A 25,827-nucleotide genomic window follows, 5' to 3' on the forward strand; every position below is an offset into this window, starting at 1 on the left:
GTACCAGATTTAGCTAATAGCTCATTTCTGTCTGCAAAGGGTATTCACTGAAAAGGGCATAGCCGCGGGAAATAGTTTGGGGGTGCTGAGATTTTTGCCCGTGCTGCAGACAGCTATATCGGTCCACTAATACAGGACTATTAAAGGCCCAGTGCACTACTTTTGTGAAAAAATATTTAGGCTATGGAAAAGGGAATTGTGTTTTGTATTTCTGCCAAGTGACTGCACAGGCTGGTTGAATACATGAAATCCACTCTTGTACATAAAAATATGAGAATTTATTAATTAAAAATAAGTAAATGAGAATTTCTTGGTACAATCATCACATTAATTATTATCTCTGTCCCAAATGGCACCCTTTTCCCTATATAGTGCATCACTTTTGCCAAAGTCCCTTTGGCCCTGGTAAAAAGTGACTGCACAGGCTGGTTGAATAAATGAAATCCACTCTTGTACATAAAAATATGCAAATGTATTCATTAAAAATAAGTAAATGAGGCCTCGCGGGTGGCGCAGTGGTTAAGGGCGCTGTACTGCAGCGCCAGCTGTGCCACCAGAGACCCTGGGTTCACGCCCAGGCTCTGTCGTAACCGGCCGCGACCGGGAGGTCCGTGGGGCGACGCACAATTGGCCTAGCGTCGTCCGGGTTAGGGAGGGCTTGGCCGGTAGGGATATCCTTGTCTCATCGCGCACCAGCGACTCCTGTGGCGGGCCGGGCGCAGTGCACGCTAACCAAGGTTGCCAGGTGCACAGGTGCCAGGTGACACATTGGTGCGGCTGGCTTCTGGGTTGGATGCGCGCTGTGTTAAGAAGCAGTGCGGCCTGGTTGGTTTGTGTATCGGAGGACTTTCAACCTTCGAGCCCGTACGGGAGTTGTAGCGATGAGACAAGATAGTAGCTACTAAAAAAAAAAAAAAAATTGGACACCATGAAATTGGGGAGAAAAAGGGGAGAGAAAAAAAAATATATATAAGTAAATGAGAATTTCTTGGTACAATCATCACATTACTTATTATCTCTGTCCCAAATGGAACCCTATTCCCTATATAGTGCACTACTTTTTCCAATGTCCTTTTGGCCCTGGTAAAAAGTAGTGCACTAAATAGAGAGGGTGCTATTTGGGATGCAGGCATGATGTTTTGGCATCACATTTGAACGAAACAAAAAGGTAATGCAGCTAGCGTCACACCGACACCGGAACGGACTGATGAACACTACCAATCAACACATACAGTGTTGACACAATCTGAAACAGGAAGTGACATCTTCTGTGTTCAGGGCCAACACTGCTTGGCTGTTTCCATTACTATTGTATAAAAGAGTGTCACTTGACTCGGGACACATGACACGTATCAAACTATAAACAAGTCCTATATTTAGACCTGATTCATGTCTTTCCAGCTAATCAACAGACCTTGTCCTGCTGTGCGTGTCCTTGGATGTCAGCAAACCAAAATGGCAACTGCCTTGGAACGTCGGTTTGGCTGACGAGAGGAGAGCGAGTCAGTTTCATTTCCGGACAATGACCGCCTGGTCCAGGTAGATGGTTTCCCCCAAAAGAGCACAAGTCGTGAGCCTTGGGCAGAAGCCTGGACCTGTATCGAGGCCTGGTAGACTCCTGGTAGGGCACTAGGTATACTACTGTGAAGAGGAAGGGGGATTCAGAAGCTTGATTTTGGTCCCGGTCAAGTGCAGTGGAGACTGAGGCTCTGTTTGTTTGGCACTAGAATAGCTTATCTCAACAGGTGGGGGGCACAAATCTGGATGGGAAGGAGGGAGGGAGGGCTGGGATGGAATGTTAGGGGAACAGGAATTATGGCTTTGGTACTGAGCCGGCAGTGTGGAGCGGGGGGGCTGGGGTAGCGTCCTAAATGGCACGCTATTCCCTATATAGTGCACTACTTTTTAAAAGTAGTGCTACATATTGAATATTTGGCACGCTGACAGAGTCTGAGTAGTGATTCCAAAAAGCCAGGGGGAGAGTCTCAGACAGAGCTGAGTTTGACAAGGCCCCTGACAGAGTCCTCATGTAGAGAGTCCTGGCTGGCAGGGTCGTAGAGCTGGGCCGGGTTCATGTGTCCCCCGTGGGTCATGTGGGCGGGGCAGGGCAGAGTCAGAGGCATGGGGCCGGGCGAGGGCGTCTCCTCAGGGCTGACAAAGTGATGGTGGTGGCAGTGGGTGTCTGGGTCCCTCAGGGTCAGCATGTCCCCCGCACAGCCCAGGCCAGGCATGGAGGAGGGCAGGGAAGGCTGGCTGGGGGTCAGTGAGGCACAGGGGCCCCCCAGGGAACTCTTCCCAGGAAGAGTGGGTCCCTCTCCGCCCATCATGACAGGGTCGCTGTGGAGCAGAGGGGTAGCGGCAGCCTGCAAAACGAATTTGGTGCTCTGAATGCAGTGCTCTTGGTCACACTGAGGAGACAGGGAAAGTGACAGGAGATATAGATGAAGGTAAGAGAAGGGGGAAAAAACAGTAGGAGAATGATATGTTTTTGAGGAGGGACAAGAAATACACACGTATAAAAAGGTTAACAGACAAAAGAGGAAGAAAGTTAGTGAAACAAGGTCTTCCATAAAACATCCCATTACTACAGACCCATTAGCATGTATAATCAACGTATACCTCATTCAACTCAAACAGGTGGTACTACCATGTCATTTCCGTTCAATTTACATTTTCAACACATTTTGAGATTGCCCAATGTTGCTTCATTTTTTCCCCCGAACATTTTCATAATCTCTGCACGGGCGTACGGCCAAAGTTACTTGTTCTCACAGCTGCCCGTTTCAAGCAAGGCTGTATGCAAATAAGGAACTAGCAGGAAGACTATGATTATTCTGCTTGAGATAAAAAGAAGAAAAAAAAAGAAAAAAAAAGACTATTTGAAACCACTGCAGGGAGAGGATCCACAGACTGCAGGGGGATAATACACATCAGCATTCATCAGATTACCGACAGGTGAATTAAAATATGGATATATTTAGCTGGAGGGTGATAGGATTGCCTGAGAAGTGAGAAGTTACACCCCGATGAACCAATGAACACATTCACTATTAAATACTGCTCTCTGGATCACAGCATAAAGCCCACTGCGACCACCAGCAGAGAGAGAGAGAGAGAGAGAGAGAGAGCGAGGGAGAGAGAAAGAAAAGGGAGAGCAAGAGTGAAAAGGGAGAGAGAAGAGAGTGAGAGAAAAGGGACAGCGTTAGAGAGAAAAGAGAGCGAGAGAGAAAAGAGAGTGAGAGAAAAGAGAGAGCGAGAGAGAGGAGAAAGAGAGAGAGAGAGAGAGAGAAAGAGAGAGAGAGAGAGGAGAAAGAGAAAGAGAGAGCGAGAGAGAGAGGAGAAAGAGAGAGAGAGAGAGAGAGAGAGAGGAGAAAGAGAGAGAGAGAGAGGAGAAAGAGAGAGAGAGAGAGAGAGGAGAAAGAGAGAGAGAGAGAGAGAGAGAGAGAGAAAGGGGATTCTGAGCCCAATAATGACATGAATAGAGACAGATGACTGCTCTCTGTTGGTCGTAATAATAACACAGTCCAGTTCAAACAGCCATTTGTAAGTGAGAGCACTTAAGTGAGTTGCTGACATCATAAGGGGAGTCCACTTTGAAATAACTTTCAAAGCGTTTCTCAGTGGTTATAAATACTGAAGTGCCAACTCAGTCCTGTGAAACAGTAAAACCACAGAATGCATTAAGAAAGTGCTCTCTCTCGCTCTCTCACTCTCCCGAACACACCCACACCCCCCTCTTCCTATTTCTCACACACACAACCTACCATGTGAGATTGAAGCTGGGTGGAGTTGTACATGCTGCTCCCGTTGGAGTGTGACACAGGCTGGGGTGTGTCTGGCTGGATGAAGCCTCTTCTGTCAATAAGACTAGAAATAAAAGACATGGCACATGAGCAGAGGTTTTGAAATGTGTGTGTACCTGCAAAAGTGTCTGTGTTCACGCTTAGGTGTTTGTGTGAGTCGGTTTCTCTGTGTGTGTGTGTGGGTGAGAGAGAGAGATAGAGAGTCTGCTTTGGTGTGCATGTGTGTAACTGCAGAGTGTTTGTGTGCTTGTACTTCGGTGTGTGTATCTGCCAAGTGTGTGTGTTGCCTTGGTGTAAGCATTCATACATGTGTGAAGCCTCCACACCCCATCTCTCCATGCATACCCACACACAGAGCAGATGGCAATCACCTGTCTACGGACAGAGAACAGTCACCTGAAATTCCCAGAGAATCCAACCCAATGTACAGTACCTACCTACTGAGCAAACCACACGCATACCTCAGCTATTATTGCGCATACCTCAGCAATTATTGCGCATACCTCAGCTATTATTGCGCATACCTCAGCTATTATTGCGCATACCTCAGCTATTATTGCGCATACCTCAGCTATTATTGCGCATACCTCAGCTATTATTGCGCATACCTCAGCTATTATTGCGCATACCTCAGCTATTATTGTGCATACCTCAGCTATTATTGCGCATACCTCAGCTATTATTGCGCATACCTCAGCTATTATTGCGCATACCTCAGCTATTATTGCGCATACCTCAGCTATTATTGCGCATACCTCAGATATTATTGCGCATACCTCAGATATTATTGCGCATACCTCAGATATTATTGCGCATACCTCAGATATTATTGCGCATACCTCAGATATTATTGCGCATACCTCAGCTATTATTGCGCATACCTCAGCTATTATTGCGCATACCTCAGCTATTATTGCGCATACCTCAGATATTATTGCGCATACCTCAGATATTATTGCGCATACCTCAGATATTATTGCGCATACCTCAGATATTATTGCGCATACCTCAGCTATTATTACGCATACCTCAGCTATTATTACGCATACCTCAGCTATTATTACACATAATTCAGCTATTCCAAGCCAGATGTAACCCATTAATGTGATAGACCAGCCAATGAATCAATGAAATTGTTACTCTACCAGATGTTTGAGATACTGACTTGATTTTGTATCTGCGGGTAGTGTATGGAGTCAAATTTAGGCCCAAAAATAAAATTGACCCTAATGTAACTCCGTAGTTTTGGTATTGTGGTGTCACTGGGGAGAGAGCAAATGACTGAATGACATTATCCTCTACAGGAAGACCATTTGCGTTAAATGCAATAACCAACCATATGCTGTGGGGATGTGGGCATGTGGCCCAAATTGCACCCTATTCCCTATATAGTGCACTACTTTTGTCAAAAGTAGTGCACTACATAGGGAACAGGTTGCAATTTGGGGTGTAGACAATGTGATGAGCTCATCCTAATAATGTGTAAGACAAGGCTAGTTCCAGCTCCCTCGAAAGAGGACAGAAACAGAGTGTACAGTAATTATTCCTGCCTGTGTGCACTGATGGATATCTTGATTGAAAGCGTTGCTCATTTAACAGTGGCTGACAGTTTGATTCACATAAGGGGAGCTCATTCTGTGGGTGCTGACTAATGCAGTAAGGGAGAGAAGAGGGGGAGGAGGAGGAAGGGGAGAGAGGCGGAGGGAGAGAAGAGGAGGAGGGAGAGGAGGAAGGGGAGAGAGATGAGGGAGAGAAGAGGAGGGGAGAGAGGAGGAGGGAGAGAGAAGGAGGAGGAAGGAGAGAGGAGGAGAGGAGGAGGAAGGGGAGAGAAGAGGAGGAGGGAGAGAGATGGAGAGGAAGATGGATATTTTATTTGATATTTTATTAGGATCCCCATTAGCTGTTGTGAAAGCAGCAGCTACTCTTCCTGGGGTTCACACATAACATGGCACATTACATAATACAGAACATTAATAGACAAGAACATTAAGGACAGAACTACATACATTTAAAAAATGCACACGTAGCCTACATATCAATATGTACACACAAACTATCTAGGTCAAATAGCAAGGTGGTGTTGCTTTATCAGTTATTTTAAACCACGTTTGCTGTTCATTTGAACAATATGAGATGGAAGGAAGTTCCATGCAATAAGGGCTCTATATAATACTGTATGCTTTCTTGAATTTGTTTTGGATTTGGGGACTGTGAAAAGACCCCTGGTGCATGTCTGGTGGAGGGGAGATGGGAGGGGAGAGAAGAGGAGGAGGAGGGAGAGAGATGGAGGGGAGGAGGGAGAAAGAGAGATGGAGGGGAGCGGAGGAGAGGAGAAAGAGAGATGGAGGGGAGGGGAGGAGAGAGAGAGCTATAGGGGAGGAGGGAGAAAGAGAGATGGAGGGGAGGGGAGGGGAGGAGGGAGAAAGAGAGATGGAGGATGGAGAAAGAGAGATGGAGGAGGGAGAAAGAGAGATGGAGGGGACGAGAGGAGGGAGGGGAGAGAAGAGGAGGCGGGAGAGAGATGATCTAAAACCCCTTGGATCTAAAGTTGAGCTACAGCCGTGACTGTGTTGCCCCTCAGCGCATACAAAAGTATGTGTTTTCATTGGACAAGTTTTAGGAAGTACCTCCCTGTTTCAAATAGTTTTCTCCTTACTGAACACAGCCTTGCTGTTAGGGTTAGTTTGGCCATGGCAGACAGAGACTCACCTGGGTGGAAGAGGACCACAAAGGGCAGCACAGCAGTTGGTCAGGATGTTCCCGTAGCTGTAGGGGTTGTAGTTGTCCTTCGCCCGTTTGGTCGACCACGAGCCTTTAATCTGGAGGGGGAACATGACCCATCAGTCTAAAGGGAAGGGAACACTGCCGCTACCTCGTTCTCAAACCAAGGTGCATAAATTGAGGAGCAAACTGAAGTGAAGAGGAAATTCAGAAACTCTTGGAGGACAGTGGATCTCGACAAATCACACCAGAGAGACAAATCGGGAGGATGAGGGAGGATGCTTGAGTGTTCAATCTACCAGAACCTCAGCAGCGCTAGTGAAACAAATCACACCAGAGAGACAGTTCAGAAGGATGAGGGAGGATGCTCGAGTGTTCAATCTACCAGAACCTCAGCAGCGCTAGTGAAACAAATCACACCAGAGAGACAGTTCAGAAGGATGAGGGAGGATGTTCGAGTGTTAAATCTACCAGAACCTCAGCAGCGCTAGTGAAACAAATCACACCAGAGAGTTATTACATGGAGGACCAAGCGTGAAATGAGCCTTAATGAGACAGAATTTATATCAGCAGTCAAAGATGGAGAGAGCTGGATGATGAGAAGTGGTGTGTGTGTGTACTCACGTCCTCGTTGGTGGTCTGATTGGAGCTGATGAGGTAGGTGTGGAAGCCCGACAGGCCCATAATGGACCACACCGAGAAGAAACACACCAGCACCTCCAGCACAGTCATTCAGTTAAGGAAACGAGACCACCATCACTACAACAACTGGCACGTCGTCACGGTGACTGAGAGGTGGAGAGAGCTCTTCCATTTGACCATGGTAACGCACCGAGTGGGACATAGTGGTATTGACGACCAGAAGATTGTCGGGCCATTGGTTTACTAGGCAATGCAATCTACATGTGGTACGGCTCCATGAAATAACTGCTGTGTCCTCCGTAATGTCCCGAGACACTCCAGGCAAAGTGGATACATACCAACAATCGACTAACATACACATCTAACCCAGCGCACGTTCCACACACACACACACACACACACACACACACACACGTTAATGCCTCTTTCCCTATCATTCGTTTAGTGTATTCCAGCCCATAGAGAGTGTGTGTGTGTCAGATTTGTTGCCTCTGCAGGAAGACAGGGGGCTGGCCTATGTGCAGTGTGATCAAGGCCCAAATTATGAGTGACAGGTGCTTGATTGTCAGAAAGCAGCGGGGTGGCTGGATGGAGACTACTGGAAAAGAGACAATGTGTCTGTCTGCTCCTTGATGGAATTGAAAAGAAGGGAGGGCAGCGTCTAGCTCTTCCCTCAAATCAAACTAAAACCTGTGCACAGAATTTAAACACCTCCTCCTGGTGTTTATCTCTTCTGATGTTGTGTGTACGTGTGCGTCACGATTTCCGGACATTTGAGAAATTTACCGAACCCATATGCATTGGGTGTGTAACCTGATTAGGGCGTCCACCCATAGTGCTCAGAATGACAGAAATCACATTCATATTACGGTAATTCATCTTAACATGGAATGGCGTTTCTGAATTCTGATGTGCACTTTGAAGATGTTAGAATAACTGTCCACATGTACTTTTCCTCAGCCAACAAGACGAGTAACGAACAGCAAAATCACTAGCTTATGTCAATCTACTATCCCCCAAAGTAGAAAAGCTTACCTATTCTATTAGTCAGCTTGTTGTTCTGCGCAAGAAAGAAACTCTGGGACAACAGACTCTGGGACAATAGATTCCAAATTCATACGACTAGTAGTCCTACACCAACAAAAAAAAAATGTACGCAAAGAGGCTGATGCAACAGATCAAAACCTTTAGTACAAAATGTTGATACACTATTATTTATTCACATTATAAGTGCAGCAATGTGCACAAGGCAGTAGGCTACACGCACATTTTCCTTCCATATTGTAATTAGCTGGAAACCGTAAATTGTCAAAAGCACATGCGAGCGGTTTCCTGTGACAGAGATGAAAGTACCTTTAACATGTTAGTCATTTAGCAGAAGCTCTTATCCAGAGCCACTTACAGGACCAGTTAGGGTTAAGTGCTTTGCACATACAGATTTTTTTCACCTCGTCGGCTCTGGGATTCGAACCAGCGACCTTTTGGTTACTGGCCCAAAGCTCTTAACCGCTAGGCCGCTTTTGTCAAAAACCGGCTATTACCGGCTAACGGAAACGTTGGTGTGTGTGTAGGTGTGATAACCAGTAGATTACTCCCACAGTTGGAAAGAGGGAGATGAGGACAGTGTCATCTGTCATTCAGAGAGATGTGTACAGTATCATCTCTCATTCAGAGAGACGAGGACAGTATCATCTGTAATTCAGAGAGATGAGGACAGTATCATCTGTCATTCAGAGACACGAGGACACTTATCACAGACATACAGACAGAAAGACAGACACACTCTCCCCCAGTGAAAGGATATCTGGCAGGGCTGTCTTTGAGTGCGCTGAGGAAGCCTGTCCGGTTGGATCCTGCAGAGAACAGAGAGAGCACAGAGACCGAGAGCAGAGAGAGCTTGTTGGTAAAAAGTGGAACATCCAAAGTCTCACTGAGCACCATGATGGTGAGCTAGTCAGTACACAGCATTACTTCACATTCCTGAAGCTACTCACACTGACTCACTGACTGCACCTGGGAGAGTAACTGATGCTATTCACACTGACTGACTGACTGCACCTGGGAGAGTAACTGATGCTAGTCACACTGACTGACTGACTGCACCTGGGAGAGTAACTGATGCTAGTCACACTGACTGACTGACTGCACCTGGGAGAGTAACTGATGCTAGTCACACTGACTGACTGACTGCACCTGGGAGAGTAACTGATGCTAGTCACACTGACTGACTGACTGCACCTGGGAGAGTAACTGATGCTAGTCACACTGACTGACTGACTGCACCTGGGAGAGTAACTGATGCTAGTCACACTGACTGACTGCACTTGGGAGAGTAACTGTTAACCCACTGTTCCTAGGCTGTCATTGAAAATAAGAATTTGGAGCTGATCCTAGATCAGTACTTCTCCTCTGAGAGGCTTGATATATACGGCCCCTGGTCTGCTGACTGATCTGTGGTGTAAAGTGTCACAATGCTCTGTCTCCCCACAGAAAGAGAGAAGACATGTCACCAGCTTTGCTGACAGCCAGCCTCCGCTGGGGAGCAGGGAGGGAGGGGAGGGGCTGATCGATGTCAGAGCCCATCTCATCCATTACAGAGATGAAGTGCCCTATGAGGTAGTGTTGCTCAGGGCTAGAGGCTACTAGAATGTGTCAGGATAGGAAAATTAAGTAAAGAGGTCTAGGGCAAAAAAAAGATTGATACCTATAAGAGAAATACCAATATCTTGTTGATATTATCTGGATAACAAACAGTATGTACAGGAGACTTGTTTGGGGAAAAACTGAGTTTTGTGTTTATCTCAGGGCATCACCACTGTGTGTCACTCACTCAGGATGACGTGTGTAATAACGAAGGCGAAGATGAAGACGGTGAGGAAGGAGAGGGACAGGATGAAGAGGTAGAAGAAACGGTAGTTCCTCTTCCCAACACAGTTCCCCACCCAGGGACAGTGGTGGTCAAAACGCTCTGCAGAGAGAGGGGGGAGAGTGAGAAAGAGGGGAGAGAGAGGGGAGATGGAGAAAGAGGGGAGAGAGAGAGGAGATGGAGAAAAAGGGGAGAGAGAGAGGAGAGGGAGAAAGAGGGGAGAGAGAGAGGATAGGGAGAAATAGGGGAGAGAGAGAGGAGAGGGAGAAAGAGGGGAGAGGGAGAGGGAGAAAGAGGGGAGAGGGAGAGGGAGAAAGAGGGGAGAGAGAAAGGAGAGGGAGAGGGAGAAAGAGGGGAGAGTGAGAGAAACAGAGAAAGAGGTGAGTGAGAAAGAGGGGAGAGAGAGAGAGAAAGAGGGGAGAGAGAGAGAGAGAGAGGGGAGAGAGAGAGAGGGGAGAGAGAGAAAGAGGGGAGAGAGAGAAAGAGGGGAGAAAGAGAAAGAGGGGAGAAAGAGGAGAGAGAGGGGAGAGGGAGAGAAAGAGGGGAGAAAGAGAGGAGAGAGAGGGGAGAGGAAAGGGAAACAGAAAAGTGTAAAGAGTGGAAGAGAGAATTAAAGGGGAAGAGAGAGGGAAGAGGGTAAAATGAAATAAAAAGTGGAAAGAGATGGGGAGAGTAGATGGTTTAAAAGTCATACATATGGAACAGCCATGTTCCCACAGTCTGAGTGAGGTCCAGGTCTACTCCACTCACCTACACAGTTGTCACACAGGCTGCAGTGCGAGGCCCGTGGGGGCCTGAAGATCTTGCAGGTGAAGCAGTACTTAAGCTTGACCGTCTGCCCGTTGATGACCACTTCTCTGATCCTCGGGGGCGGCCTGTACCCTGGACCACTGGGGCCATTAGAGGCGTCTGAAGAGGACCACACAAGACCTAGTTAGATTTAGTTCACAAGGGAAGCATATTCCTTTGTTTTCCTATGTTGGATATCCAGTGCAGTCTCAGTGTCACGCCCTGGCCTTAGTTATCTTTGTTTTCCTATGTTGGATATCCAGTGCAGTCTCAGTGTCACGCCCTGGCCTTAGTTATCTTTGTTTTCTTTTTTTTAAAATTTTTTATTTTGGTTAGGCCAGGGTGTGATATGGGTGATTTATGTGTTTTGTCTTGTCTAGGGGTTTTTGTAGATTTATGGGGTTGTGTTCAGTTTAGTTGTCTAGGTAAGTCTATGGTTGCCTAGATTGGTTCTCAATTAGAGGCAGCTGTCTATTGTTGTCTCTGATTTGGAACCATATTTAGACAGCCATATTCTTTGGGTATTTTGTGGGTGATTTCATTTTTTAGCCCCTTTTCTCCCCAATTCCGTGGTATCCAATTGTTAGTAGTTACTATCTTGTCTCGACGAAGGTCAGCGCGCCTCCAACCCGGAAGCCAGCCGCACCAATGTGTCGGAGGAAACACCGTGCACCTGGTGACCTGGTTAGCGCGCACTGCGCCCGGCCCGCCACAGGAGTCGCTAGTGCGCGATGATATCCCTACCAGCCAAACCCTCCCCAACCCGGACGACGCTAGGCCAATTGTGCGTTGCCCCATGGACCTCCCGGTCGCGGCCGGCTGCAACAGAGCCTGGGCGCGAACCCAGAGTCTCTGGTGGCACAACTAGCACTGCCATAGACCACTGCGCCACCCGGGAGGCCCCTCTGTATCTTATTTCTAAAAGCACAGCCAGTCTGGTAAGAGCCAGATACGAACTCCTGTATCCAAGGGGGCTCTGGCTCTGTTTTTATTTCCCTGTTCCCTGTAATAAACTAAATAAGTCACGCAATCACATCAACAGTATAGGCTTTCACAGTCAGCACATTTTACTGGCTTCCTCACTGATGCAATTTACAGCAGCAGGCACCTGGGGCACGGTGGCACAGTGTTTACTTGACATTACATTATTCATCTGCTCTGCAGGACCTAGCACTCATCACACACACACACACTGCATGCTCTTCCTGCTTGGAGATGGGGGGGGCACACCTAATTGATCCAGAAAAAGTTATTTATTAGTCTCAGTGTGGTCTGGGGGGGGCGAGGCTCCTGGTGGGTGGGGGCCAAAGGGACGGCCCTGCAGCCCTGCTCATCACTCACTCTGCATCACTGCCTTGGATCATTGTTTTCATACACTGCATCATTCCTTGTTAACATTTCATCACACTGTACCACTGGTTTATTGTCCGAGGGCCCTCACCTCCAGGGAGGAGGTGAGGGCCCTCGGAGTGTGGTGTCAGGAAAATAACCTCACACTCAACGTCAACAAAACTAAGGAGATGATTGTGGACTTCAGGAAACAGCAGAGGGAACACCCCCCTATCCACATTGATGGAACAGTAGTGGAGAGGGTAGTAAGTTTTAAGTTCCTCGGCGTACACATCACAGACAAACTGAATTGGTCCACCCACACAGGCAGCATTGTGAAGAAGGTGCAGCAGCGCCTCTTCAACCTCAGGAGGCTGAAGAAATTCGGCTTGTCACCTAAAGCACTCACAAACTTCTACAGATGCATAATCGAGAGCATCCTGTCGGGCTGTATCACCGCCTGGTACGGCAACTGCTCCGCCCACAACCGTAAGGCTCTCCAGAGGGTAGTGAGGTCTGCACAACGCATCACCGGGGGCAAACTACATGCCCTCCAGGACACCTACACCACCCGATGTTACAGGAAGGCCATAAAGATCATCAAGGACATCAACCACCCGAGCCACTGCCTGTTCACCCCGCTATCATCCAGAAGGCGAGGTCAGTACAGGTGCATCAAAGCTGGGACCGAGAGACTGAAAAACAGCTTCTATCTCAAGGCCATCAGACTGTTAAACAGCCACCACTACTAACATTGAGTGGCTACTGCCAACACACTGACTCAACTTATTACTGCATTGTCGGAACTAGAAGCACAAGCATTTCGCTACACTCGCATTAACATCTGCTAACCATGTGTATGTGACAAATAAAATTTGATTTGATTTGATTGATTTGATCATATAAATGGAGTGTATAAACGTTAAAGATCCCTCCGCCATTTCCTGGTTGCTATAAATCTAATAGTTTCAGTTTATGTGACAAAACAAGCAAGGATAGTGTAGAAAACCATTCTACCATCTAAACCACCTAAACTATCTTTTCCATAACCAAAATATTGTATTTTCAGCTGTTTGAATCTGGTGTACAAAACCAAAAGTAAAAGACGCAAAACCTAAACTTAAGAATGGGAAGCATAGAAATAGCGCACATAGAACATATTTACTGTTTCTTAGACTTGCTTTAAATGAGAGTGACAGATCTATAACAACTATTTCTATGTGAATTTTGTCGGGTTAAGTTAAATATTGCAGATGTACCTATCAAGTTTCAGGGGACAACGGAGTATCAATGTGGTGAACATCTATTGGATTGAGGTTTAGCCTCAATATTTAACCACGACTTTGTGCATATGAAAAACAAGACATTGACAGTGGCGGTGACAGTAGCGTGGGAACAGAGCATACATTAAGTATATTGCGGAAAGGGAATGAGATCACTTGCAATCACATTCACGTCATTCTTATACACAGAGGATTGTGAATGCATTTAACAACACGACGCCTGCTGAAACACAGTGCAGGAATGATGAGAAGTATATATAAAAAGGAGGAGAGAGAGAGAGAGAAAGACACACAATGAGAGAGAAGCACAGCAGACATCAGAAAGAATGCATTGTGGGACTGCAAGTTGTGGGAAGCAGCAAATAAAGCAGCTTAGAATTGAAAACACATCGAGCTGCTCCAGAGCTAACATTCAGGAGCGAGACTGAAGAAGCGTGGGAGAGAGAAAGACAAAGCAGTAGTTTGAAGGTGTTTAGGTTACAAGGGCTAGGTTGTGAAACAGACAACAGGACTACTTCTCCATAAGTTCACTGCTTTTTCAGTGCAGGCCTGTAATATTACTTTCATCAACATTTAATAAACAAAATGTAATTCTCGGGCCTCCCGGGTGGCGCAGTGTTCTAAGGCACTGCATCGCTGTGCTACCAGAGACTCTTGGTTTGAGCCTAGGCTCTGTTGCAGCCGGCCGCGACCGGGAGGTCCATGGGGCAACGCACAATTGGCCTAGCGTCGTCCAGGTTAAGGAGGGTTTGGCCGGTAGGGATGTCCATGTCTCATCGGTCACTAATGACACCTGTGGCGGGCCGGGCGCAGTGCACACTGACCAGGTTGCTAGGTGTACGGTGTTTCCTCCGACACATTGGTGCGGCTGTCTTCCGGGTTGGATGCGCGCTGTGTTAAGAAGCAGTGCGGCTTGGTTGGGTTGTGTTTCGGAGGACGCATGGCTTTTGTCTCTCCCGAGCCCGTACGGGAGTTGTAGCGACAAGACAAGACAGTAACTACTAACAATTGGATACCACGAAATTGTGTATAAAAATAAATAAATCAAATGTAATTCTCGTTTATAGGTATTGTTTGTAGGCACGATTTTGACGACAGCTGGCACCAATTTCCTGTTTGTAGAGTTGACTGTACAGTCCAGAACCTCTAGATCCTTTAATACAGGATGTGCAGATGTTATTTCTAGACGTGCATCACATAGTGACTGGCCACAGACACTAAACAACCAAACTGAGTAAATATAACAGAATTCTTTCCACCCTTCCTCATCAAATGTATACAACAGTGTTGAGGTGGGGAGACGTAGGTTGTGTCCCAAATGGCACCCCATTTCCTATATAGTGAACTACTTTTGACCAGAGCCCTATGGGGACTGGTCAAAAGTAGTGCATTACATGAGGAATAGGATGCCATTTGGGACGCATCATGAAACGTTTTCTCTCCTGCTATAAGAAATCTGGAGTTAGATGCAGAGCAAGCAACGCCCAAATTTGCTCATTCTCTCAGTAATGACTCTTTTGTGATTGACAGGTCTGTTCCAGAATGTTGTATTCACAGGGAAAAACACAGTTCTAAATATACATTGATTGTTCGGTCTGTATAACACATGATTGTTCGGTCTGTATAACACAGGTTCTCGCAGTGAACATCCCTGACTCATTCTTCTTGGTTTGCATTGGATTGGGCGTCTCATAACAAAGGGGAACAAGTGTCTTGCACCCCTGATAAAGGAGGGTTGGTTCCCAAATGGCACCCTATTCCCTACATATTGCACTACCTCAAACCAGAGGCCTATGAGTCCTGGTCGAAAGTATTGCACTAAAAGGGAATATGGTAAAACATTTGCGGCACGGCTGACATCTTTTCTAAATCGAACTCTAAAATTAGTCCCTTAAAATCAGGTTGTTTGGACAACATGCCATTGTGCTCAGGGCAAAGCACCTCTCAAAGCTGATGTCATCTCTGAACACCTTATCATCTCACTGGCACGCACACACAGGCGTTTAGAGGGCGGCACGTGATTGGCTCGATCCACGCCATTTAATAGAGGTCGGGTGAAGTTCACGTTGATAACAAATCTATCTGCCTCATTAGCGGGACACAAACAAAGGAGAAGCAGCCACCTCAGAGTTCTGCCTCAGCAAAGTCCCAAAATGCACCCTACTCCCTACATAGTGCACTACTTTTGACCAGAACCCAATTTTGGACTGTTAGAAAACCAGGTGGTCTCCATAGTTACCAATCTGTCTCTCCAGGTCGGCAGCCTCGTCGGGTGTGGCACGGGGCAGGACTCCCGGGTCACTGAAGCTGGCTCTGAACAGCATCCCCAGAACAAAGACAAACAGCACCCCTCCGATCACCGGGATGGCCGGGGTCAGGTTGGACGCCAGGAACGGGCAGCTGGAAGATGGGAGGAATGAAAATAATTAGGAATGGGAAAGCATGTAGCTAATTTCCCCTCCCCAACATCAGACACCCCCTAACTTCGGACACTCTAGCAGTTGGATGATTAAATCACCTCGAGCGCAACATGTAAATGGCCTGGAAAATAATAGTACGTTTTGTGACTAAAGACACCCTTCTAGCTAGCTGACCACTGATTTTAATTGTAGTTTATGTAAGTTTTCAGAGTTTTCAAAAAGGTTATGTAGAGGTCTGTAATTTTCATCATAGGTACACTTCAACTGTGAGAGACGGAATCTAAAACAAAAATCCAGAAAATCACATTATATGATTTTTAAGTAATTAATTTGCATTTTATTGCATGACATAAGTATTTGATACATCAGAAAAGCAGAACTTAATATTTGGTACAGAAACCTTTGTTTACAATTACAGAGAACATATGTTTCCTCTAGTTCTTGACCAGGTTTGCACACACTGCAGCAGGGATTTTGGCCCACTCCTCCATACAGACCTTCTCCAGATCCTTCATGTTTCGGGGCTGTCGCTGGGCAATACGGACTTTCAGCTCCCTCCAAAGATTTTCTATTGGGTTCAGGTCTGGAGACTGGCTAGGACACTCCAGAACCTTGAGATGCTTAGGACACTAAACTAAACAACTATTATCTGTTTAGTGTCCTAAGTTTTCATAACTGTGACCTTAATTGCCTACCGTCTGTAAGTTGTTAGTGTCTTAACGACCATTCCACAGGTGCATGTTCATTAATTGTTTATGGTTCATTGAACAAGCATGGGAAACAATGTTCAAACCCTTTACAATGAAGATCTGTGAAGTTATTTGGATTTTTATGAATTATCTTTGAAAGACAGGGTCCTGAAAAAGGGACGTCCCTTTTTCAGGACCCTGTCTTTCAAAGATAATTCATAAAAATCCAAATAACTTCACAGATCTTCATTGTAAAGGGTTTGAACATTGTTTCCCATGCTTGTTCAATGAACCATAAACAAGGGTTTTTGCTGAGTTTATATATATATATATATCTCGTGTGTGTGTGTGTGTGTGCATGTATATATTTACACACACACACACTTTGTGGGACACGCTGTATATTGTAAAATTTGAATGCGTGACAGACCACGCATTTAATATCCAACTTTTTACCTAAATTATTCATACTCATTTATATGTTTGTATTAAACTGTTATTTACTTTCTCAAAACATAAGAATTATCTGTAAAACAAATAATGATACAATATTTGGTTACAACACTCAAGAAGGTGTTGGTGAAGAAACATTTTTAAGAGTCTACAGGAGGGCCCACCAGGCTACGCAATGAAGACTTGACAGGGAAGTCATTTTTTTTAACCCGAAGGCTAGCCAACTAGCCAACTATCTACTAACCCCTTGGATACGTGGTTGGTGTCTCTTTTTTGAACAAAATTAAACAAATATATCTTATAACTGAACAAAATAGTAAGGTGGCCAATAACTGGGGACCGTATGCCGATAATACGGGACGCATTTTTGTCAACCGCTTATCAAAAAGCTGATAGTAGTAATACTTCCACTGAAATGTCAAACATGCTAATAGCTAACCCGTTTTTACGGCACCAATAATCACAAAACATTGATGGCTTGATCACAAGATAACACTGTTGAAGGTATTTCTTAAACGCTGTTGAATATGTCAATAATATGAGTTGCTACGCTAGGTGTAGTTATTAGCTGGTCTTAGTGTAGTCTCTGTATATGGGTGGGTGGAAAGTTCACAACTAATAAAACTGTTAGGATAAACAGGAATGTGCACACACACACATAATTATTTGATTAACTTGTAACAACAAAGTCACTTAAACCATGCCTAGTGTTTTGTTCATGAACAGATGTTGGTTAGCACTACTGTACTGTCTGTCCTCTGTCCCTAACATCATTAGATGACAAGACTGGGGCCGGGGCCAAGGAGGAATGGCCTTCCTGGAAAACTTTCTGTGGCACTATTCAACACATCCCATACGGCTCTGGGCAAAATTAGTGCACTATATAGGGAATAGGGTGCCATTTGGGACGTATCCACTGACTGAAATCTACTGGCCTATTTCCAAGCATTTTCCTCGACTGGCATCCGTGACAAAAGCATGAAATGAAAGGTATGCTTTCATATTTATTTTTACATTATTTCTACAAATGAACAGACACTCCATTCTTCTCTTCTCATAGCCTGGGTCTATAGCAGCAGACGATTTTCCCGATAGGGATCCTTTTTTCGTACCCCCCATGTCAATTGAACTTATCCCAGAGGCTGCTCCAAGACGCCGCCAGTGGGAGAAGAGGTATTCGGAGTCTGACTCAGGTGCCGTGCACATCATCCACGGCTTCAGAGTATATTACTCGCTAATGTTCAGTCTGGACAATAAAGTAGACGAGCTCAGGGCGAGGATCTCCTTCCAGAGAGATCAGGGACTGTAACGTACTCAGTTTTACAGAATCATGGCTCTCTCGGGATATACTGTCCCCGTCCATACAGCCAGCTGAGTTCTCAGTACATTGCGCAGACAGGAATAAAGAACGCTCCGTGAAGAAGAAAGGTGGTGGTGTATGTTTCATGATTAACTACTCATGGTGTGATTGTGATGACATACAGAAATTCAAGTCTTATTGTTCACCTGACCTAGAATAACTCACAGTCGTGTATATACCCCCTCAAGCCGATACCATGACGTCCCTCAAGGAACTACACTGGACTTTATGCAAACCACATATCCTGAGGCTGCATTTATTGAAGATGGGGATTTTAACAAATCAAATTTGAGGAAAACTCTACCGAAGTTCTATCAACACATTGACTGTAGTACTCGGTCTGGAAAAACACGATCACTGCTACTCCCCCTTCCGGGATGCCTACAGGGCCCTTTGCTCCTCCCTTCCTATAGGCAGAAACTCAAACTTGAATTACCCAATAAAACACTGGTTTCACCAATCGGAATCCATGCTTCAAGATAGTTTTGATCACGCGGACTGGGATATGTTCCGGGTAGCCTCTGAGAATAACATTGAGGTATACATGGACACAGTGACGGAGTTCACCAGGAAGTGTATAGGGGATGTTGTTCCCACCGTGACTATTAAAACCTAACCAAATCAGAAACCGTGGATAGATGGCAGCATTTGCGCAAAACTGAAAGCGCAAACCACCGCATTTAACCATGGCAAGGTGACTGTGAATATGGTTGAATACAAACAGTGTAGTTATTCCCTCCGCAAGGCAATCAAACAGACAAAACATCAGTACAGAGACAAAGTGGAGTCGCAATTCAGACACGAGGCGTATGTAGCAGGGTCTACAGACAATCACGGATTACAAATTGAAAACCAGCCATGTTTCAGACACTGACGTCTTGCTCCCGGACAAGCTAAACACCTTCTTTACCCGCTTTGAGGATAACACAGTGCCACCGAAGTGACCCACTCCCAAGGACTGTGGGCTCTCGTTCTCCGTGGCCAACATGAGTAAGACATTTAAGTGGTTAACCCTAGCAAGGCTGCTGGCCCAGACAGTAGCCCTAGCCGCATCCTCAGAGCATGCACAGACCAGCTGGCTGGAGTGTTTACGGACATATTCAATCTCTCCCTATCCTAGTCTGCTGTCCCCACTTGCTTCAAGATGTCCACCATTGTTCCTGTACCCAGGAAAGCAAAGGTAACTGAACTAAATTATTATCGCCCTGTAGCACTCACTTCTGTCAGCATTAAGTGTTGACAGGCTAGTTAAGGATCATATCACCTCCAACTTACCTGACACACTAGAACCACTTCAATTTGCTTACTGCCCCAATAGATCCACAGACAATGCAATCGCTATCGCACTGCACACTGCCCTATCCCATCTGGACAAGAGGACTACGTTTGTAAGATTGCTGTTCATTGACTATAGCTCGGCCTTCAACACCATAGTACCCTCCAAGCTCACCATTAAGCTCGGGGCTCTGGGTCTGAACCCAGCCCTGTGCAACTGGGTTCTGGACTTCAGACGGGCCGCACCCAGGTGGTGAAGGTAGGAAAACACCTCCACTTCACTGATCCTAAACACAGGGGCCCCACAAAGGGTGTGTGCTCAGCCCCCTCCTGTACTCCCTGTTCACCCATGACTGCATGACCACGCACGCCTCCAACTCAATCATCAAGATGGCAGATGACACAACAGTAGTAGGCTTGATTACCAACAATGACGAGACACCCTACAGGGAGGAGGTAAGGGACCTGGCAGAGTGGTGCCAAGAAAATAACCTCTCCCTCCACATCAACAAAACGAAGGAGCTGATTGTGGACTTCAGGAGACAGCAGAGGGAGCACGTCCCTATCCACATCAACGGGACTGCAGTGGATATGGTGAAAAGCTTCAAGTTCCTTGGTGTACACATCACTGACAATCTGAAATGGTCCACCCACACAGACAGTGTGGTGAAGAAGGCGCAACAGCACCTCTTCAACCTCAGGAAGCTGAAGAAATTCTGCTTGGCCCCTACGACCCTCACAGACTTTTACAGATGCACAATTGAGAGCATCCTGTCGGGCTGTATCACCGCCTGGTACGGCAACTGCACCAAGAGGGTGGTGTGGTCTGCCCAATGCATCACCGGGGGCACACTGTCTGCCCCCCAGGACACCCACAGCACACGATGTCACAGGAAGGCCAAAAAGATCATCAGGAACATCAACCAAACGAGCCAAGGCCCGTTCCCCCCGCTATCATCTAGAAGGAGAGGTCATTACAGGTGCATCAAAGCTGGGACCGAGAGACTGCTTCTAAACAGCTTCTATCTCAAGGCCATCAGACTGTTAAATAGCCATCACTAGCCGGCTACTACCCGGTTACTCAACCTTGCACCTGAGAGGCTGCTGCCCTATCTACATAGACATGGAATCACTGACCACTTTAATAATGGAACACTGTTTACATACTGCTTTACTCATTTCATATGTATATACTTTATTCTATTCTACTGTATTTTAGTCAATGCCCCTCCAACATTGCTCGTCCTAATATTTATATATATTCCTTAATTCCGTTTAGATTTGTGTATTGTTGTGTATTGTTACATATTACTGCACTGTTGGAGCTAGGAAAACAAAATTTCGCTACACCCACAAAAGCATCTGCTAATTATGTGTGCGACCAATAACATTTGATTTGAATTAGAAAAAGGATTGGGAAGAATCATGTCCATGTAATCCGTTAATATTTTGGTGGGCACAATATCCAATCAAAATCTCTTAACCTCACGTCTGTTCCCTAAAGTCTTCTATGGGTTGTTACAATATTGGACATCAAGATCTCCATGATTTAATGAGTGAGGCATGTTGAGCGCAGGTTTGAGTAATTGGTTTCAGGTTATAGTCTAGGCATAAAACTACATTAAATATTTTATGGTATTAGCCATGAAGTGAAATACCATGCTTTTATTCACTTAGCATAGTCAGTGTGAACTGATATGAGATCTGTATGGCTGCTACCTTGGCTCTGTGAGGCAGCTACGCTGGAATTGAATTAGACTGAAACTCAGATCTTATCAGTTCGTCATGCTGGGATTGGAAATAGATGCAGCAAGTTTCCAAGTAGTCCTGTTTAAAAAAATTCTACCATTGTAGACTAGAGGAGGTTATCGGTCAATGTTGTTGTTGGCATTGTAGAGAAAACATGGATAATTGTCAGAGGGCTCGATTGGAGATCTGGCACAGTGGAGGGAAAGGTTGGGGTAGGGTCATGGTAGCGTGATTCTTTCACTCTACCTGCACTTCACTATCCCACTGCCTTTAGAAATATACGGACTATGCCCTTGGTAAAGACTATAGAATCTGGATAGTATTGGATACTGTACTGAAAAAAAATGTCTGAATGAAAGCTTGAAAGGTAGACTAGCAGTTAAGAGGGTAGGCCCAGTAACCGAAATGTCGTTGGTTCAAATCCCCGAGCCAACTCTGTGAAAAATATATGTGCCCTTGAAGAAGGCACTTAACCCCTAATTGCCCTGTAAGTCACTCTTGATAAGAGCGTCTGCTAGATTACTAAAATGCAAATGTAGGAGATGTGTAAACATTCAGGCATGAGTTTCTCATTTCAATTTCTCAGGCTTTGTACAAGGCAATGAATAACCAGAAGTTGATCCATTCCAAGGTTGAATCACGACACAATTCGTCCTTGTTATGTTTCATTCATTGGACCATTTGTCCAATGTTTCCCAGGCAAATCCCAGAGCATGTTGGACTATAAATGGATGAATGTTTTGGCTGTAGTTTAGAGATGCTCTCCGTTCTGGCTAGAGGAGTGCAATTACTTTAGTCTTATCTTTAGTCAAACACAACAAACAGACAAAGTCTGAGTCTCAAATGGCAACCTATTACCGTTGTAGTGCACTATATACGTAACAGGATGCAATTTGGGACGGAGACCAAATCAAACTAGAACAATTGGTGACTCTTCTCCAGTTGCCTTGGAGATGCAGGCTGTTGGTTCGACAGGACACAAAGAGCCTAAGAGGAAACTGTTACCATGGAAACGGGAACACTGGGGTGTCATGTTTTGGAAGGTATGGAACGTGGGAGGAATGAAAGGCAACAGAGAAGGAAAGACGGGGGGGGGGGGGGAAGATGGGTAGACTGACCGGAAAATATATGTCAGTCATCTCCCAGTTTTCTCTTTACATATTAGGATCGGTGTCACTCTCAAATGAATGAATTTGCATGTCATAACAGTGGGCCTATATGAGCTGTCATTCAAATGTATAATTGAAGACATCTGCATATCTGACTGACTTACATTTGTGGCATTTCATCACTCAATGAATAGCCTAGGCCATTGAATTACAGGCTTGTCTGATTAATGACTAAGATGGAAATGTTCAGGCTGATACACTAAGCAAATCCCAAAAGTTTCTGAATTTGAACCCATCTTGATTGCAAGATTGAAAGATTGCAATTATATAAACCTTTAAAAATGACCCTTTGAAAACCTGCAGAAGCTTAGAGAGCCACAAAAAAAATTCAGACCTTCAACGTGCGAGACAGGATCCCAGAGGATGACTATGAGACTTGCTGACTAAGTTGAAAGGATGGTTTGTCCTGTACCCCCGACCCTGCGGACTGCACAACCATCACAAGACCTCCTTGTGTTCATATTTCTCAACAGCATGTGGAAAAATGCCCTGGAAAAACCAAATTAAATACATCAGCCCACCAAGGAATGCATTCACCTGACCCCAAAATCAAGTAACTCATTAGTCATTACTATCACAAATATCTTTCCTGACCAATGAGGATTGAGAACCATTAAGTTCCTGCAATGTTTGGAGCTCTGCTCACCCAAAGTTTGACACTTGACTGAGTGGAGTAAATTTCATCTGCTTGGCGAAAACTAAGCTCTGTGACCATATGGTTGGGGGGGGGGGGGTTCGTTCCACCTAGAAAAGCACAAAAAAAATGGATTTCGACACCCTCCATCTCAGATTGTTCTCAAATGTTTCTGTTGTTAGAAACAGATATAATTAGCATTCCTGCAACATTATTTTGTTGAAATATAACTTGATATCTGAGAAATTAAGCTAATTGATTGAACCCAAATTGGCCATTTTAATTTATAGGATTAATATAATATTCAATAAATATAGTACCGAACATCCAACTTGGATCAAACTTTATTTCTAAGAATGAATTAGACATGAGGAATCCAAAGAAATAGCCAAAAGCCACCCATGGACCCCCTACAACCTACGCCAATCCTACACCAACAACGAGTATAAAGTATCAGTTCTCTATGTCTGACAAGTACTATGGAGCTGCGGCTCAGAGTATTGTTTCTTCATCCTATGTATTGTATTCTCAGAGAATTTGGTGATGTTTTTTTCCCCTGTTCAGAGAAATGAGTCATTGAAGTTGTTAGGTTTATGTTCCATCCTACATCCTGATACTGTACACTCGTTGTTGGGGTGGTATTGGTGTGGGGTGTCCCCCATGGGTGGCTTTTAACCCTTTATTTGGATTCCTCATGTCTTATTCATTGTTAGAAAAAAAGTTTGGTCCAAATCGTATGATAGGCACTATATTTACTGAATATCACAAAATTGAAAATTTGGGCACAATCAATTAGCTTAATTCCTAAGAGATCAAAATATATTTAAAAATAACTATGATGCAGGAATGCTAATTTTACTACAAAAAGTATTTCCAAACAATCTTAGATGGTTGGTGTCATGGTTTTCTGAAATGATATGGAACGACCAGGGAAAAAGAGTCTAGACAATATTCTCTCTTTATTTATTTAACTAGACTAGTCAGTTAAGAACAAATTCTTATTTACAATGAAGGCCTGCCAAAAGGCAAAAGGCCTCCTGCGGGGACGGGGGCCTGGGATTAAAAAATAATAATAAATACAATATAAATATAGGACAAAACACACATCACAAAAAGAGAGACAACACAACACTACCTAAGACAACAACATAGCAAGGCAGCAACACAACATAACATCATGGTAGCAACACAACATGGTAGCAGCACAAAATATAGTACAAAAATTATTGGGCACAGTCAACAGCACAAAGGTCAACAAGGTAGAGACAACTATACATCACACAAAGCAGCAACAACTGTTAGTAAGTGTCCATGATTGAGTCTTTGAATGAAGAGATTGAGATAAAACCGTCCAGTTTTAGTGTTTGTTGCAGCTCGTTCCAGTCGCTAGCTGCAGCGAACTGAAAAGACGAGTGACCCAGGGATGTGTGTGCTTTGTGGATCTTTAACAGAATGTGACTGGCAGAATGGGTGTTATATGTGGAGGATGAGGGCTGCAGTAGATATCTCAGATAGGGGGGAGTGAGGCCTAAGAGGGTTTTATAAACAAGCATCAACCAGTGGGTCTTGCGACAAGTATACAGAGATGACCAGTTTACAGAGGAGTATAGAGTGTAGTGATGTGTCCTATAAGGAGTATTGGTGGCAAATCTGACGGCCGAACGGTAAATAACATCTAGCCGCTCGAGAGCACCCTTACCTGCCGATCTATAAATTATGTCTCCGAAATCTAGCATGGGTAGGATGGTCATCTGAATCAGGGTTAGTTTGGCAGCTGGGGTGAAAGAGGTGCGATTACGATAGAGAAAACCAAGTCTAGATGTAACATTTTATTTTGGTATACGTGTCATTAGTTTTCAAGATATATAACTTTCAAAATAGAGAAAGAGCCATTATACCTGCTTTATTAAAAAAGTAAATGTTGAAGGTCTCTGCTTGAAAACTATCTTGAAAACTTGATTGCTGACATGAAACATTAAACATTTTGAGACTATATCACCAATGAACTAATGAAACAAATACCTAAATATAGTTTTAGGGTTAAATTTCCTTTAAGTGTGGCACACTTAGAAACTTTGGCACTCTTTTAAAAACGACTGTTCACACCTGTAAATGATGAGATCTTGCATGAGCTACTGTAGTGTAATTTGCACTTACTCGAATGCGAAGAAAAGCCCGCTGGTGACCATGATGAGGATCAGGGTTAGGTAGAAGACCCCAGTCTGTCTCGCCATCATGACCCTTCCATTACAGTAGAATCTATTTCGGCCAGGGAAGATCTGCCACTTCCTGCGGGGAGTCCTCTTCTTTTTGTGCCCCGAGGTCTCCATAGACGATGAGTTGCGCGTGCAGATCGGATTATACTGACATTCTCGCGCCGGCTCATCAAGTCCGAGATGCATCTGTAAATAGTGCACCTTGCAAAACAATACAAAGAATTCAGGGGCAGCTGATAAATGGGGTTAAAGACGTGCTCCGTGCTTGTTCCTGATCCTTTGGCACAGTGATGATGTAATGCTGTCAGAAAATGTCAATTTCTGTACAATACATTGCAGTACAAAACAAAAATTCTTAAATACTTTAAAAAATAAGTTTCATTTTCTGGACGTGCATCCTCCAGAATTTGATCAGCTATACCACTTTGT

The 25,827-nt window shown here is 44.9% G+C and overlaps 1 protein-coding gene across 3 annotated transcripts; it reads right to left on the reverse strand.

Annotated features, from left to right (window-relative positions):
- Nucleotides 1-863: 863 nt before the first annotated feature.
- LOC110529453 (probable palmitoyltransferase ZDHHC14) lies at nucleotides 864-25,661 on the reverse strand. Of its 3 annotated transcripts, none has more exons than XM_036984837.1 (9): nucleotides 25,340-25,584; nucleotides 15,673-15,833; nucleotides 10,783-10,941; nucleotides 9,997-10,134; nucleotides 8,971-9,019; nucleotides 7,149-7,251; nucleotides 6,513-6,622; nucleotides 3,765-3,867; nucleotides 864-2,408 (listed from the first exon to the last, which is right to left on the reverse strand). In XM_036984837.1, exons 1-9 carry the CDS (start codon nucleotides 25,582-25,584, stop codon nucleotides 1,986-1,988), a joined length of 1,491 nt encoding a protein of 496 aa, XP_036840732.1. In that variant the 3' UTR covers nucleotides 864-1,985. The 3 variants fall into 3 exon arrangements, with proteins under 3 accessions (XP_036840732.1, XP_036840736.1, XP_036840735.1); XM_036984840.1 differs by having other exon boundaries at nucleotides 1,986-2,363; XM_036984841.1 differs by lacking the exon at nucleotides 9,997-10,134 and having other exon boundaries at nucleotides 25,340-25,661.
- Between the last annotated feature and the right edge of the window lie 166 nt (nucleotides 25,662-25,827).

The sequence above is a fragment of the Oncorhynchus mykiss genome, chromosome 8 (genome assembly GCF_013265735.2).
Source record: "Oncorhynchus mykiss isolate Arlee chromosome 8, USDA_OmykA_1.1, whole genome shotgun sequence".
In the NCBI taxonomy this organism is placed as follows: Eukaryota; Metazoa; Chordata; class Actinopteri; order Salmoniformes; family Salmonidae; genus Oncorhynchus; species Oncorhynchus mykiss.

What these genes read in the sequence shown, in the direction of transcription:
- LOC110529453 (XM_036984837.1), bottom strand. Translation starts at nt 25,584, where the DNA reads ATGCATCTCGGACTTGATGAGCCGGCGCGAGAATGTCAGTATAATCCG. An exon ending in CCTGTGTGACAACTGTGTAG is followed by an intron (nt 10,135 to 10,782) that starts GTGAGTGGAGTA and finishes CTCTCTCTGCAG; the next exon opens with AGCGTTTTGACCACCACTGT. An exon ending in CTCAAAGACAGCCCTGCCAG is followed by an intron (nt 7,252 to 8,970) that starts ATATCCTTTCAC and finishes TAACTGAATGAC; the next exon opens with TGTGCTGGAGGTGCTGGTGT.